The sequence below is a fragment of the Channa argus genome, chromosome 11, assembly GCF_033026475.1.
Source record: "Channa argus isolate prfri chromosome 11, Channa argus male v1.0, whole genome shotgun sequence".
NCBI classification, from domain to species: domain Eukaryota; kingdom Metazoa; phylum Chordata; class Actinopteri; order Anabantiformes; family Channidae; genus Channa; species Channa argus.
Genome location: NC_090207.1, coordinates 22027358 through 22043152, shown reverse-complemented (window position 1 = coordinate 22043152; position 15795 = coordinate 22027358). Strand labels below are relative to the sequence as shown.

Sequence of the window (15795 nt, the reverse complement as noted above, 5' to 3'; positions counted from 1 at the left end):
AAGCTCTCTGGTAAGGTCAGGCCATCAAAACCTCTCAGCAAAACTAACAACATGAAATAACATGTATTATGAATATAAGTCTACCAACCTCTGCATGTCTGATACGGAGTATGATGCCATTGTGCTCTTCCACTTTTGAATGGTGGGATACTTCTGAGGGTCAAGATCTATGCCTTCTATTGCTGACAAGACCTCTCTGTCTAACCTGGTGGGTGAATCTCTGAAAAACATGGAAAATAAATATTATATACAGGTATCTACTCTATCATATTGATTTAAAAGTGTGAGATGACACTTAACTGATTTACAAGCCAATAATTTGCATGTTACAGCAGCACATACTGCAATTTATACTGTCATAGTAGTAACCTACAATCCCAGGGAGATAATCAAACCCTTTTTGTAACAGATTGCATATTCAGTAAGTGTACTAATCTGTGGTAGTTAAAGTTAGTTGGTCTTACAGTAAAGGCTACATCCCCAGACTGCGAAGTCAGAGTAAGTATAACGCCCTCAAAACAGACGTGGTTAGCCAATTATGTCTAATTACATTAGCAATCTAAAGATGTTCACACATCATCTAGAAACCCATAAGAGGGGTGTTTTAAAAATAGCCTGCCTGCAACATTCTCCTGTAGATACAGTATTGTTCAAAATAATAGCAGTACAATGTGACTAACCAGAATAATCCAGGTTTTTAGTATATTTTTTTATTGCTACATGGCAAACAAGTTACCAGTAGGTGCAGTAGATTCTCAGAAAACAAACAAGACCCAGCATTCATGATGTGCACACTCTTAAGGCTGTGCAATTGGGCAATTAGTTGAAAGGAGTGTGTTAAAAAATATAGAAGTCTGGCATTCAATCACTGAGGTCATCAATTTAGTGAAAAAACAGGTGTGAATCATGTGGCCCCTATTTAAAGATGAAGCCAGCACTTGAACATGCATTTGAAAGCCTGAGGAAAATGGGTCATTCAAGACATTGTTCAGAAGAACAGCGTACTTTAATTAAAAAGTTGATTGGAGAGGGGAAAACCTATAAAGAGGTGAAAAAAATTATAGGCTGTTCAGCTAAAATGATCTCCAATGCCTTAAAATGGAAAGCAAAACCAGAGAGACGTGGAAGAAAACTGAAAACAACCATCAAAATGGATCGAAGAATAACCAGAATGGCACAGGATCAGCCAATGATCAGCTCCAGGACAAAGACAGTGATCAAAGACAGTCTGGAGTTACCTGTAAGTACTGGGACAGTTAGAAGGCGTCTGTGTGAAGCTAATCTATTTTCAAGAATCCCCCCGCAAAGTCCCTCTGTTAAAAAAATGGCATGTGCGAAAGAGGTTACAATTTACCAAACAACACATCAACTGAACTAAAGACAAATGGAGGAACATTTTGTGGACTGATGAGAGTAAAATTGTTCTTTTTGGGTCCAAGGGCCACAGACAGTATGTGAGACGACCCCCAAACTCTGAATTCAAGCCACACAGTGAAGCATTGTGGTGCAAAAATCATGAAATGGGCATGTTTCTCCTACTATGGTGTTGGGCCTATTTAACGCATACCAGGGATCATGGATCAGTTTGAATATGTCAAAATACTTGAAGAGGTCATGTTGCCTTATGCTGAAGAGGACCTGCCCTTGAAATGGTTGTTTCACAAGACAATGACCCCAAACAAACTAGTAAATGAGACAATTCTTGGATCCAGATCAACAAAATTAATGTTATGGAGTCGGCAGCCCAATCCCCGGACTTTAATCCAATAGAGAACTTGTGGGCTGATATCAAAAATGCTGTTTCTGAAGCAAAACCAAGAAATGTAAATGAATTGTGGAATGTTGTTAAAGAATTATGGAGTGGAATAACAGCTGCCACAAGTTGGTTGACTCCATGCCACACAGATGTGAAGCAGTTTTAAAAAACTGTGGTCATACAACTAAATATTAGTTTGTACAGTAAACGGCAGACACTACTATTTTTATGAACACACCCCTTTCAACTAAGTGCCCAATTGCACAGCCTTACGAGCGTGCACATCATGAATGCTGGGTCTTGTTTGTTTTCGGAGAATCTAGTGCACCTACTGGTAACTTGTTTGCCATGTAGCAATAAAAAATATACTAAAAACCTGGATTATTCTGGTTAGTCACATTGTACTGCTATTATTTTGAACAATACTATGATCAGACCAACTTCACCAATTTTCAACTTGCATTCTGTGGCTTTAGTTTAGTGTGTAAATGTACATTAATGCTGTATTTTGTTCATATTGTGTATTGTAAGGTTAGTTACATTAAGAAGTGTAAGTTTACTGATGATGCCTGCGAGTTTGCCCAACCAGTTGTTAAGGAAACAATGTTTTGTTGACAGATTAGGGCTTCAAGGTATTGGAGCTACAAGGTAGTAGGGCAGTGCAACAAGTTGAACATGTAGTTGTGGAGGTACACGGTTTCTTACTGTGTTCTGAGGATTTAGGAATTACTTTGAGAAACTTGTTGTGTGGAATTGATTTGTGAGACAGTGTTCTTTTTCTGGAATTTTCTGGGAATCATCTCAATGTTTCTGTCGAATTACTTGTTATTCGCTCAACTGAAACCTGGGACCCAATTAATGTTTAGTGTTTGTCATACAACAATCTCTGGAGTGGATCATTTTCGTACCACCGGACACGAGTAACCCTGCCTCTACAAATGCTTTTAAACTTGCCCCTGACCCTCCTATATTATTTGTATGCTTCTAGCTGACAAAAACAGTTTTTCCCCATTAGGAGTTAAGATGATGTGTCATCTTGAGGAGCTCTGGAAAAGCAGGTTGACCGTGATTACAAAATCTTTGGTGTGAGCAACAAGATGACATAATCTGAACTAAAGGCTGCTCCAAGTGATGTCATCTGGAGGCATTTTTCAGCTAGAAGTAGAGAGATAATTTATTACAGAGAAGTCCGGTGGAACTTTAATGGCATTCATTTACATGTACTAGTCAAACTAGAACCAAAAGAAGCAAGTTGAAGATCAGTGAACGCATCATTTTAGCTCTTTGTAGAGAAACTAGTGTGACTCACCCATCAATGAAGAGTCCTCTTCTAATGTGAGGAGGAGTCCTGGGAAGGAACTCGTGGGAATTTTCTAAGGACTTATAGGAAGACCCAGATGACCCGGAGCTGCTTAGGTCCCTCCCCCCATGGTCCCATGACTTGGACCTAGCACAGAAGTTACGCCCCCCTGATACCGACCCCCAAGTCCTGCCTGTCGCATCAAGGCTCTCCTCTGCTTCAAAGTACTCCTCTGAGCTGCCACTGCTGCGCCTCTCCTCTGTCCTTTCTCCCTCTGTTCTCCAGCTTGGGGCTTCTACAGCCTTACCCTCCTGACTGCTGTGACTGAGAGACAGGTGGTTCAGCCTGGAGCTCAGGTCTGTGGCTGAAAAGGAGCTGTAGGAGTCCCGGAGGTCCCTGTGCCGGCTCCCACCACTGCTCTTCCTCTCCCTGCAGCCCGTGGGGCTGTCAAGTGGCTTGTGCAGAAACTCAAACTCTTCCGTGAGATTAGAGATGGGTAATGGGAGGCAGGAAGAGGAAGGAGAGGTGCGAGGAGAAACCTTGTCTCCATTTTGAGTCCTATCTCTGAAAGAACCTGCACCATTTTTAAAAACGCCAGGTGACAGCAGATCCTGCTCTTCTGCGGTCTCAATGAGGTCAGCCCCACGGTGACGCAACGTGATGGGCAGGATGTGGCCGCCCACTGCTCCCTTTAGGACATCCTTGACTGCAACCGAGGAAGTGATGCTGGTGATTGCTGCATTATGCCGGTTCTTTATCTCTTCAAGGCTGATGTCATCACCCTCATCCATGAAGGCACCAACAGAAACGGAGTTGCAGAACTTTTTGGGCTTGCCTGAAACCAGGAATGATCACCAAAACAGACTTGTAACTAGTCATTATTACAATGTAACGATATCTAATTATTAATGCCACCAGATTTGGAAAGTTTGGAAAATCAGTCAGAGGAGGTAAATGTGCACAATTGGGCCGCCTACAACACTAGGTTTTTTCAGTTTTTCAGTTCAATTTTGATTTTTTCAATTTTGATTTTAACACTATTCCATTTATTTAATCTCACATTTCTTTACTGAAGAAATATTGTGTTTGATGATGTTTAGGGTGACTTCTTCAGGTACATGCGCATTTAAACTATCCACTTTATGTCTGACCACTTGTTTAGATTGTTGTTTGTCACAGTAACAGATGTTGCTGCCATTGGCCGTTTGTTTGGTTTATACCACCAACCCGTCTCCTTTCTACCAATATGTGTATCAGCATTCATCAGTGTTTTGCATTGACCTTTTATGGTTAACTGTGGGAGTGTTTTGGCCCAAATATAAGCCTCATCAAAATGTGCTCAATTTATTTGTGAGTTATAAAGGAAGGAGTTTTACAACTCCTTGCAGCTTCCAAGATATAGAGGGTACCTGGAGAAGGGGTTTTGAACCTATTGCTGGTCTCATTCTCCCCAGCCTGCTCATGAGCCCGTGAGCTGAAATCCTTCTTGCTCAGGTACTCTTCAAGCTTGCGGAGACCCTCAGTTGATGAGAGATCCACAAAACTTTCCAGGAATTCCCAGTACTCAGCCCATGGATGTCCCATCTCATGGGCCAGGTCTCTGCAGATACAGGATGACTTACCACTTACTTGCATTATTACAGATACAAAAAAAACCCCATATTACAAGTTCTCACATTTGTAAAGGCCAGCTACACTCTCAAAAGATAATAAAATGTGGAAGAGGCCATTAGTGGGAGACAGCAGTCTGCTTATGAGCTGCTAGCGTGGATAGAGAGAAGGTAGTCAGAGTTAAAAGCCATAAAAAGCTACCGTGGGGTCACTATATAACCTATGTTTTAGCTGTGTAGTACAAGAGTCCGTCTAGTGTATTTGTCTGCAAGGGGTGTGTGCAGTAGCCGGGATATGATGTTTATAACAAGGAACATTACAATGGTTAACCTTAGAATACAGCATTTATTTGTGGGACAAATTGCTGCGTTTATTGCCACTGTAGAGGAATTAATGTCACTCAGTCACACATGATATCATTTTCAGATCTTATTTGGCTTGTGATAATGCTAAGATTACCAGTAGTTAAGCGTGAAAGGCACAAAGTGAAGCTACAGTTAGCTAGTGCTATGCTTTTATACTTGGTGGTGGAGGGTTAATGGAGACAATAGATTGTATGGAATAATCCTCTTGATTAGGGATTAGATTAGATCAGTGTTTTACTTTGTTTTTTTGAATGTAGATGACATGGAACAAAGCTTGAATGAAATGTGAACCCTGGGTATGTTATACATGCCCCAACAAGTCCCTAATCTTGATTTACTGCATCCTGATAGTACTCCCTCTCTGTGTTCTCTTTATGCACCACCATCAACAGCAAGAGCCCAGTAGTATCACACCATCATTAAACATTATTTTCGTTCCCTGACAATTTGTAGAATGTTACAAATCCCTGCCATAATGAGAATATAAATGCACTGAGGTTTTGGACCTACCTGCCCACTCTCTCTGCTCCACGGTCAGCGTCCGACTTGAGGATGTGATGGAAAAGGTCAGCTCGATCTCTGGGTGGTGTTTTCCAGGACCGCCGAAATTCATCTGCCTACAATAAAAAGGTTATTGTCCAATTAGGTAGCAATTGATGCAAGTGAACACACATTGAGCTCTAAACTTGACTTTGCTGAAAACAAAGAAAGAGGCAGGTGTTTAAGCTAAACAACTCACTCTGGAAGCACTCAGTGGGCCAGCAAAAGCTGTGACAGTCATCACTGGATCCATTGGGCTTTTTGTGTGTCGATGGATCAGTGAGAGACTTTCTGAGGACTCGGGGGACCATGGAGCACCAATGATGGGCTGCGAGGTGTTGTCGGCTGCCCTCAGCAGAGGGATGTAGCATCGGTCTGTGAGGCGAACGACGATTTAAAGTTTAGATGATATATTCAACATCGCTTTTAGTCACAGTACTTGACAGAAGTCAAGTGGTGTGTTGTCAAATGTCTGCTGCATTTAATGCCATCAGTCTTTTCACAGCACAGTGAGTAAACACAGACAGCAAGCACAACTTCATGCACTAAACTCACAAAACTACAGATTTAAAGTGATTTTATATATGAATGTATATAAAATCACAAATCAAAATATGATATGATATGAACAATTAATTTTTAACATCATGGAGAACTGCACGGGCAAGCAGTTGATAAGTCAGCAGTAGCAGACTCAGCAAAGCAAACCAAAGTGTGGCATTATTTTACTCAGACAACAAAATACAGAGCTCATTATGTGGGATGAAGTAATCTTTCCATGGTTCTACTAACACGATCACAATTATTCAAATACTCAACTTTAAATGCCTTGATTATTCAACCTTTAAAGAATAATGCTAATGCCCATCCCTTGTGTGAATGTTAGAAATAGTTTGACCAGCATTTCATTAGCAGTTGAAGAAAGCGGTGAGTGAGAGGAAGCAGTTCACTGTGTGCGCAACATAATCTTTGCAAATACAAACAGCAGTTTATTAAAACACCTGTTTTAACCAGCTTAGACCTGCAGCAAAGCAGCAAATGTATACTAATGTCCGGCCTTCTTAAAGTTCTGTTTCTAAGGATGTGTTTTCAAATCCAAATATAAGACAACATGGTTGATCCTTGTACGCACCAAAGTCAAACTATAATGTAACAGATAGCTTATATTTACCGATGCTGCTCTTTGTGCTGGTATATGAAATGACTGTGTTGCTCAGTAAACAGTAAAGAATAGTAACAATAAATTTTTTTTGTTTTTGTTTTTTTAAGAAATGAATGTGTTCTTACCTTCCAAATATTCAGCAATTTTCTGCTTTACCTCTTGGGTCTTATTTTTTCTGCTACAAATGAGCTGTAAAACCGAAGGATGACAGTTAATAACATATGTACCTTCATAGAGCTGTTGTTGGATCATGTGAGGAAAGAATTTGCTCATCTAAGTTTAGCTTACATTGAGCAGTGAGTGACTGTTGCCAAGAGATTTGAAAAGTAAGCTAAAAAGACACAGCTTAAAACCTGAGTGTACATAACTGCAACTCTATGAAGCCAGTATTCAGCAGTACTGTGTAAAGCTGAGTAGCTGCTGCACAACTCTATGTAAAAACCTTCAGCAACAAAGACCCAAACTATGTGGAATATTGTTTTTACACAGTATGCATGTTAATGAAAAACTATAAAACTCCTTACATCACAAGGCCTCTGGCCATCCTTGTTCTTACAGTTCTTATCGAGGTCAGGATGCGAGCACAGGACATTGACTACTTCTGGGCACCCAAACTTACAGGCAAAGTGGAGTGGTGTTTCAAAGCCCTAAAACATACAATATAAAATACAATGTACACTTTTTGAAACAATCTGATATAATCTGGTTTAGCTGATACAGTAAAAAAAACATACAGCTTTATCTGGAGTGTTGAGGTAAAGATCTACAATGTAGCGGATACGTTTCTGCAGCATGGCTTCTTGGTCATCTGGGTACATCAGGCGCATAAACTCTGGATTCTCCAAGGTATCCAACAGCAGCTGGGTGATTCCTGCCTGGTTCTCTTTTGCTGCTACATGCATGACATTGTAGCGGCAGCCCTCCTGACCAGACAAAACAGTGGAAAAAATATATGGATCAGGCCATAATCCTCTGTCAACAGGAAAAGAGGCTTAATTCAGCAGGTCAAGCTAACCTGAATCAGCTGTTAGCTCGACCTGCTATAGTAGAAGATTTATAATTGTAAGCTAAGTTTTCTTCAATGACCAAGTTAGTGGTTGGTGTTTACAAGTATTACATTTTGTCAATCTTGGAGATAAAATACATAAAAATGTTTATTTGCAGTCGACTTTAAAATAAAGATTTGCTTTATTTAAAAGTCCGTTAAAGTTCATCTTCAATTAAGTGACCAAGGGGAAGTAAACTTTTTCAGCAATGTTGTTTTTATTATTTTACTATAACTTTTTTTTTTATACACTTCCTGACTATTTTGTTACTTCTGGAGATGAAAGAACATTTATACTAGCTGAATGTGTATTACTATCCTAGGTTTAAGAGCAATAGTACTAGCTGTGCATTCAATATTACATTGAAATACAGTGAAAAAAAATCTTTAATTCTAATTATTTTGACATTTCAAAATAAGTTGTTGCATCTTTTGCACCCAACTGTATATGAAAGGCTGGTGCTCATGCAAAAGAAGACTTTATGTATCAAGTTAAGTTTCTATTAATAGCAAAGAGTTTCCACAGTGCTTAATCCTACAACAGCATAACTAGATCAAGCTCAGACAATACTGTACCCTAATTTGACCTCAAGGTTTATGTAGCCCAAGTTTACAAAGTTGGCTCAGAAGGTTACAATAAACAGACTGAGACTGAAAACACCAAGAAACTAACTTTAGAACCTCACCTGCACAATAGTGGGATTATCCCCTGAGCCTATAAGATAGCGTGGGTTGCTCCAGACTAGCTCACTGAAGGCCACCTCATCCCCCTTCTCCACAGCTTTCCTCAGTTTGGCTGTCAGATCCTGGGTGCGTGGGCTCTTAAAACTGTTGGCTCGTTCCCGGTTGATCGTATCAACTTCCATGTTGTCTGCAGAAGAAAAAGCTTAAAGGCACTGCCATCCAAAATTCTAAATACAGGTCTAAACTTAGGTCCTTGATCTCTTGAAACAACTGAGGAATGATGCCTCCCAGTACCGCCCTGGCATATTTAAAATTACAAGCCATTTTAAACAAAGACAGAAAAAAACAGGCCCATAGGATCAGTGCATAATAAATGTAGTATGAATTTCTAATCAGATATAGGAGGGTAAGACAAAAATAAGAAGTCTCACACATCTTCCCAACTTACCTTTGCTAATTACCAGGCCTGGTTTGACAGGAGATGCACAGGGCGTGGATTTGTTGGGAGAGGGGAAATAGTCACAAATCCCTTTAGCAAACTTCTCAGCATCTTCACGGTTTGGAAAGGCTTTGAAGCGGGCTCCTTTCATCATCTTTACAGCTTGGAGGGCCTCTTTCTTATCTGTGTATACATGTGCTCTCTCTGTACAGAAAAAAAACCCATACAAAATCAGTGCACTTACACTGTTTTAGTGGGGTTTTTTTATTTGTTTTTTACATTCCTGGTTTCATTTATAAGTTTGTTTAAGTAGCTTCCTACGGTGGTTGGCAATTTTTGCATCATTTCTCTCTCTAGTAAGCCAGTAAAGCATTATTTTGATGGGCATTTACAAAGGGCTTTTGCAGATTAACATTAACAACATCGATTTCTTTGGTGTCTCAAGATTCATTCAGATCAATACTATATTCCAGAGAGGTTAGGTCCTACTGTTCTGCTGCTTACCACCAATGAAAAAGACATAGATGCTCTCATCTACTTAATAGAGAAATGTGGATATCAGACTGAAACAGCAGCAAGTATTTCTAAACCATCTAAGGATCAAAGTCAGGACTAATACTCAACCACTGGAAAGTCTTACATTTTTTCAGCTTCAAGTATTCTTTGGTAGAATGACTTGTGTGTATGGCATCATTGTTGTGCTACATGATCAACTGTCTTTTGAGAGCGAAGCTCACAATAACCCTTATTGTAGGCAATTAGCCATTTTAACTTTTGTTACCACTCCATACGAAAAAAGAAAATCGCTATGACACCACACAAAATAACAAGTTGAATCTCTCATACCATTTCTAGACAAAACATCCTCCCATGGTGGGCATACTCCATAATAAAAAGTTGGAGACACTTGTGCAGGTGTTGAAGGAGTTTCTGTTTTAGACTGAGAGTTACTGCCTTCAGCACAGCTGTTTGAGGTTGCTTTTACTGAGATCTCCTCTTCCTCTGGAGGGTTAAGACCCACACCATAGCCGAAGTCTAGTTCTTCACTGGCAGCCTCAGGTGTGCTGCTGCTTGTTAAAAGAGCACTGGTTGCAGCTGCTGAGGTGGCACATGATACAAGGTTGATATGATCAGCAACAGAGGTAGCACTGTCTGAGATGCCTTCTGAAGAGTTTATGTCCGACTCAGGGGCACTGATATCTGGTCCAGCAAGGACTCGAGCTAATTTTCTTTCAAAAGTGGCTCGGGTGGTAGCTGTGATGGGGCCACACTTGAGGTCTGCTCGGGCAAACTCTTCGCGCAGTTCATCGGCACTTAGCCCCCTCAGCCTGCTCAAAACGGCCTCCATGCTTCAGGTCCCTGCAACAACAGCACAGCAGTTCTTAGTAAACCAACCCCACAACCAAGAATCATCATTAAAAATGAAAGGTCCAGGCAGACTATAATAAATATAATTTAGACTTACATGTTTAGACAACATGACTTAATTTTAAAGTTCACTAATATTTTGTTTCCCTTCTACTACTAGTGGTAACAAATAAAACCATATGTTGACAAGCATTTACTAATTTAAAAAGTCTCAACACATAACTTTTTTTAAATCATAGTGGTCTGTAGTGTACATGCACTGTCAGTATTTATCAACCAAGATCTGCATGAAGCAAGAAGTTGACTAAGGCAGAGTAAGTTTTGGAAGTTTTTCCTTTCAACTAAATTCTTCATAATGAGTGATTCAACAATATGCGCGTGTTCTACGTGCACATTAAACTTAATTTCCACACTCAACCAGCAGGCACACACTTTAATATATAACATTACCTTCGGTGCCAAATATTTCCATGTATTTACATGTGTAACTTGTGTGTGATGAACATATACAAAGTGTTTTACAACCATAGGTCCCTTTAACAAAATAAAGGGAGTGCTATTGTGGTTCTCTATACCCAAGTTATTAATGTAACGTATATCTTCATCAGAACAAACCAATGTGGAACTAGCATCTACTAGCTAACTTGCTAACCCACAAGTAAGCTTGGCAAAAGCTAGCAGAGGGAAACTCCTCAGATGAAAATCTAGAATGACACAGTAAAGCAGGTAAATCGCATGAAATTGTTACATATGCATTATAAATATACAACTGGGGAAACTATGATCCTATTAGCCGGGTCATTCGCATGCTGTCACGTATGACATTCGAGGTGGCTTTTCGGGCTCTAACAACAAATTTGATACGTCTTCGTGGCGATTATGTCGATAAAAATCCAAGTGTACGTGATGACATCTAGCAACAAATTTGTCCCTATACTTACCAAGGAACATGTTTATTTAATATACGCGGCGCTATGGGAAACCGTTGTTAGTTTTGCACAGATAAACTGTTAGACACAAAGCTGGACACGGTCTGGAACAGCCTTATTGTTTACAACGCATTCTGCGCATGCTCACTTCCAGGGGAGGGCACAGGGTGCATTCAAGACCTGTGGGAAAACTCAGACCGAAACGACCAGAAGGTGACCGGCGTTGATATAAATATCACATTACGAATCTAAAACGCCAAGCATCAATAAACTAGGTTATTTGAAAAACACTTTATACTGTTATCTGATAACTGCTACATTTAACTTTCCATTCGAGGGTTCCACATATTTTTAAGGGACACAGTGCGACCAATTCTGTTTTAACACCTCGGTGTTGGGAAAGGGTGCAGGTATCGAGTTCTAATTCTTTGAAGTCCACCGCAGTCCATTTTATTTTTTATTGCCATGACATTTTCCTCTCTCGCTTAAAATACATAGCAAATTTGATATGGAGTAGGCGTAACTCTGCTTCAAAAGAGATATTTCACGTTACCTCGAACTGACCGCTGCTCTTATCCTTGGTGTTCCTGTCTTTGATGATCACCTGACCTTCGAGCTGTCTACAGACATGTACTTTACCACACGATTTCCAGTTCGGCAGACACAAAAGTGTAGTAATTTACCACACACCCGTCTCCCAACTTGTAGCCCAATTTGTTTTTAGCCAAAATGGCTACCTGCAGTTGTGATTTTGATTTATGCTTTTTTGTAAGTTATTGTGGACTTTTCTAATAAATGTCTGTCCGCAAAAGGGCATGTTGTTGTGGCAACCACATACAACTATTTAAACGTATTTTTCAGAATTGACAAAAACATTTGTTACAAATTTAAAACTGTGATTCGGTGATAATGTAGTCCAGTTCTGACATCTGACCTACACTAGATTTGAAAATGCAGTGCAAACACAATAAAAGCTAAGCAAATCTAAAGATGTGCCAATACGTGACCTGTGTTGCATACTCGTTTCTGATCTAGACCTGGTCCAATATGAGCTCCTGCTTTCACAAATGTAAAGGAGTGCGTGTGAGCCAACGGGAGTTATCTACAATTCCTATAATTCAAAAGAATTGTCAGTTGGGTGGTGGCAACATCCTTCAGAAGTTGTGTTGTTATGGATCAATAGATAGTCCGAAAAAAATAGATAGTTCAAAAATTAAAACCTTACCACCATTTATTTTTTAGTAAGTCTCATTTCCGTACTTTCACTATAGCATGAATGTAGCATCATGCTCTCGCATAGCAGACGTGACTGATTCGAGGAAACGTTAACCTAGTAAACTTGTGTGAAGGCTTTTATATTTAATACCCCATTTATTTTCTTGGAACTACTGAAAATTTTGACTAAGCAGGAATATGATGTCTGTATATAAACAATGCTACAGAAATTTCCTGTTAGCACAATCCCATGTATACAGGCCAACTAGTCTGGTCAGACAGGAAGCGTTCCCAGGGAAGTCTAAAGAGGCATGACGATTCTGAAGATTAATGCAAAGCAAATAAAGCAAACATCACTCTTACAAATCGTTGTCCATTAAAAGTGGACGACTGTAAAGTTAGAGTGACAATGGGCTCACAAACCGTTCTAGGATGATGTTTGACAAGCATGCTAACAATCATTAGTCACTTAGCAAGGCAGGGAGCTAATCACTCAACCCACCAGTTAGCGGCAGCATACGTCGTAACACATACGATACGAGCACAGTTATGCATTATTAACGTACGTGTAACCGTAAACATGCACCACAGTAAGTGTAGTTGACTGCTAGTCAAAAATATGATCATTTTAATAGCAGCATGCCCACCTCCACCACCTCCTCTCTCCCGGCTAATGCTGCTAGGTGTCTCCTCTCACCGCGATGGTTTCAAAATGCACAGGGCAAGGACCCAGTTGTGTCTAACATGGTGCCTGAACAAAATGACGGGGGGACTGAGTGTAGTGGAACAAAACATAACTGGGGAAACATTTGTGATGTCTTTATAGACAACATGGACTGAATGAGAACAAGCTGTAATGACTGATGAATAGTGCAATTTTATGATGAATACAATCACATCTCCCAACACAAATGTTAAAACATGACAATAAATTCAATTTATAATAGAAAGCAGATAAAGGTTTATGCATAGAGTGCATGTGCCCAAAATGTTATATACCACCCAAGGATTCAGTGAAAGGCAGTTTGGATAAGATATTCCAAAGATTGTTTTTCTCAACACAGAATATTAATGTTTGTTTTTAAGACCAAAATGCATTATTCTACAAAGATTATCATCCTTTTGGAAATTCATCAGCACACAATGGGTGTGTGTGTGTGTGTTTTAGAATCCTAGGTGATATGATGAGTAAGAAGCACTGCATTTTAACAAGAGGCAATAAAAAAAAATACAGTTGTGCATGACTCTTAACTTCTCTAACAGGTGTGATAGTGTTGTGTCACAAGCTGCTTAGGAACAATTTAGAGCTGTTAACCATGTCAGTTAAATCATAAATGAGTGAGTTTTGTTGTACACAAGCACAACAAAATGAAAGAAAAGTTCATAGCCAGTCTAGTGGCAGACTCGTGGTTTGTTTATGTCAACAGCAGCACTCAAATAACCTCAGCCATCATTAGTCAGCATCAAAGCTACTGAGAGGATATTATGAGGAGGACCAGGACTAAATACTTTTCAGTGAGTTAAACTGTTGATTCAACATGGGAAAACTGGCTAGGCTATATGTGTATCTATGGTAACAAAACTGAAGATGGGGATCCCCTTAGAGAGACTGTCAAATGAAGAGGTGCAATTTCTTATCTCTAAATAAAAATTAATAACAGCATAACAAAGAATATAAACAATCATCAAATAAAGAGAAAACAATAAAGCTAAGTATTACTCTGCAAATGCACCTCTGTGCTGATGGGAGAATGCCAAATGTTGGCAGCAAATGTTAAGAGAAAGGGAAAATGGGCTAAAAAGTGCCTTTGTGGATAAAGCTCCACTCTTTCTCCATTGACCTGAGAAAACTTCTTCTGTTATGACTGCTGCTGTTCTGATTTATTGTTATTTTGTACAACCATGTTGTTTAACACCATTGACGATTTGGAAATATTGTTTTGTCCCTGTTGAGCAAGTCCCTCTGCGTTTGTCCATGAGCTCATTGACTCATGTACTGTTACTGTGTGCTCCTCCATCTGCCTTTGAATGCTGTCCATCTCCTCCCTGAGGAAAACAAAAACATGTAATCTGGCATTTGCATAACTTTTCATTACTACACACACAAAAAGCTTTATGCGGGTACATTGTGTGAAGTAGCCGGGATATGATGTTTATAACAAGGAACATTACAATGGTTAACCTTAGAATACAGCATTTATTTGTCGGACAAATTGCTGCGTTTATTTCCACTGTAGAGGAATTAATGTCACTCAGTCACACATGATATCATTTTCAGATCTTATTTGGCTTGTGATAATGCTAAGATTACCAGTAGTTAAGTGTGAAAGGCACAAAGTGAAGCTACAGTTAGCTAGTGCTATGCTTTTATACTTGGTGGTGGAGGGTTAACGGAGACAATAGATTGTATGGAATAATCCTCTTGATTAGGGATTAGATTAGATCAGTGTTTTACTTTGTTTTTTTGAATGGAGATGACATGGAACAAAGCTTGAATGAAATGTGAACCCTGGGTATGTTATACATGCCCCAACAAGTCCCTAATCTTGATTTACTGCATCCTGATAGTACTCCCTCTCTGTGTTCTCTTTATGCACCACCATCAACAGCAAAGAGCCCAGTAGTATCACACCATCGGTAAACATTATTTTCGTTCCCTGACAATTTGTAGAATGTTACAAATCCCTGCCATAATGAGAATATAAATGCACTGGACCTACCTGCCCACTCTCTCTGCTCCACGGTCAGCGTCCGAGCAGAGGGATGTAGCATCAGTCTGTGAGGCGAACGACGATTTAAAGTTTAGATGATATATTCAACATCGCTTTTAGTCACAGTACTTGACAGAAGTCAAGTGGTGTGTTGTCAAATGTCTGCTGCATTTAATGCCATCAGTCTTTTCACAGCACAGTGAGTAAACACAGACAGAATGCACAACTTCATGCTCACACACTAAACTCACAAAACTACAGATTTAAAGTGATTTTATATATGAATGTATATAAAATCACAAATCAAAATATGATTTTTTTTTTAACAATTAATTTTTAACATCATGGAGAACTGCACGGGCAAGCAGTTGATAAGTCAGCAGTACCAGACTCAGCAAAGCAAACCAAAGTGTGGCATTATTTTACTCAGACAACAAAATACAGAGCTCATTATGTGGGATGAAGTAATCTTTCCATGGTTCTACTAACACGATCACAATTATTCAAATACTCAACTTTAAATGCCTTGATTATTCAACCTTTAAAGAATAATGCTAATGCCCATCCCTTGTGTGAATGTTAGAAATAGTTTGACCAGCATTTCATTAGCAGTTGAAGAAAGCGGTGAGTGAGAGGAAGCAGTTCACTGTGTGCGCAACATAATCTTTGC

At 39.6% G+C, this 15795-nt stretch overlaps 1 protein-coding gene across 3 annotated transcripts in view; it reads right to left on the bottom strand.

The window, feature by feature from the left end:
* ankle2 (ankyrin repeat and LEM domain containing 2) overlaps positions 1-15195 on the bottom strand; it is a 16810-nt gene extending 1615 nt beyond the window's left edge. The window contains exons 1-13 of one of the 3 annotated variants that reach the window (XM_067522471.1): positions 15135-15195; positions 13062-14460; positions 9749-10261; positions 8912-9106; positions 8466-8650; positions 7469-7657; positions 7259-7381; positions 6860-6923; positions 5772-5947; positions 5543-5649; positions 4466-4656; positions 3066-3891; positions 89-220 (exon numbers count right to left, since the gene is read on the bottom strand). In XM_067522471.1, coding sequence (XP_067378572.1) covers positions 89-220; positions 3066-3891; positions 4466-4656; positions 5543-5649; positions 5772-5947; positions 6860-6923; positions 7259-7381; positions 7469-7657; positions 8466-8650; positions 8912-9106; positions 9749-10250 — 2690 coding nt within the window. In that variant the 5' untranslated portion in view covers positions 10251-10261; positions 13062-14460; positions 15135-15195. Of the gene's footprint in view, positions 1-88; positions 221-3065; positions 3892-4465; positions 4657-5542; positions 5650-5771; positions 5948-6859; positions 6924-7258; positions 7382-7468; positions 7658-8465; positions 8651-8911; positions 9107-9748; positions 10262-11211; positions 11344-11752; positions 13040-13061; positions 14461-15134 lie in introns of those variants that run through there. The other 2 variants (XM_067522473.1, XM_067522472.1) reach the window with 2 other exon arrangements.
* Between the last annotated feature and the right edge of the window lie 600 nt (positions 15196-15795).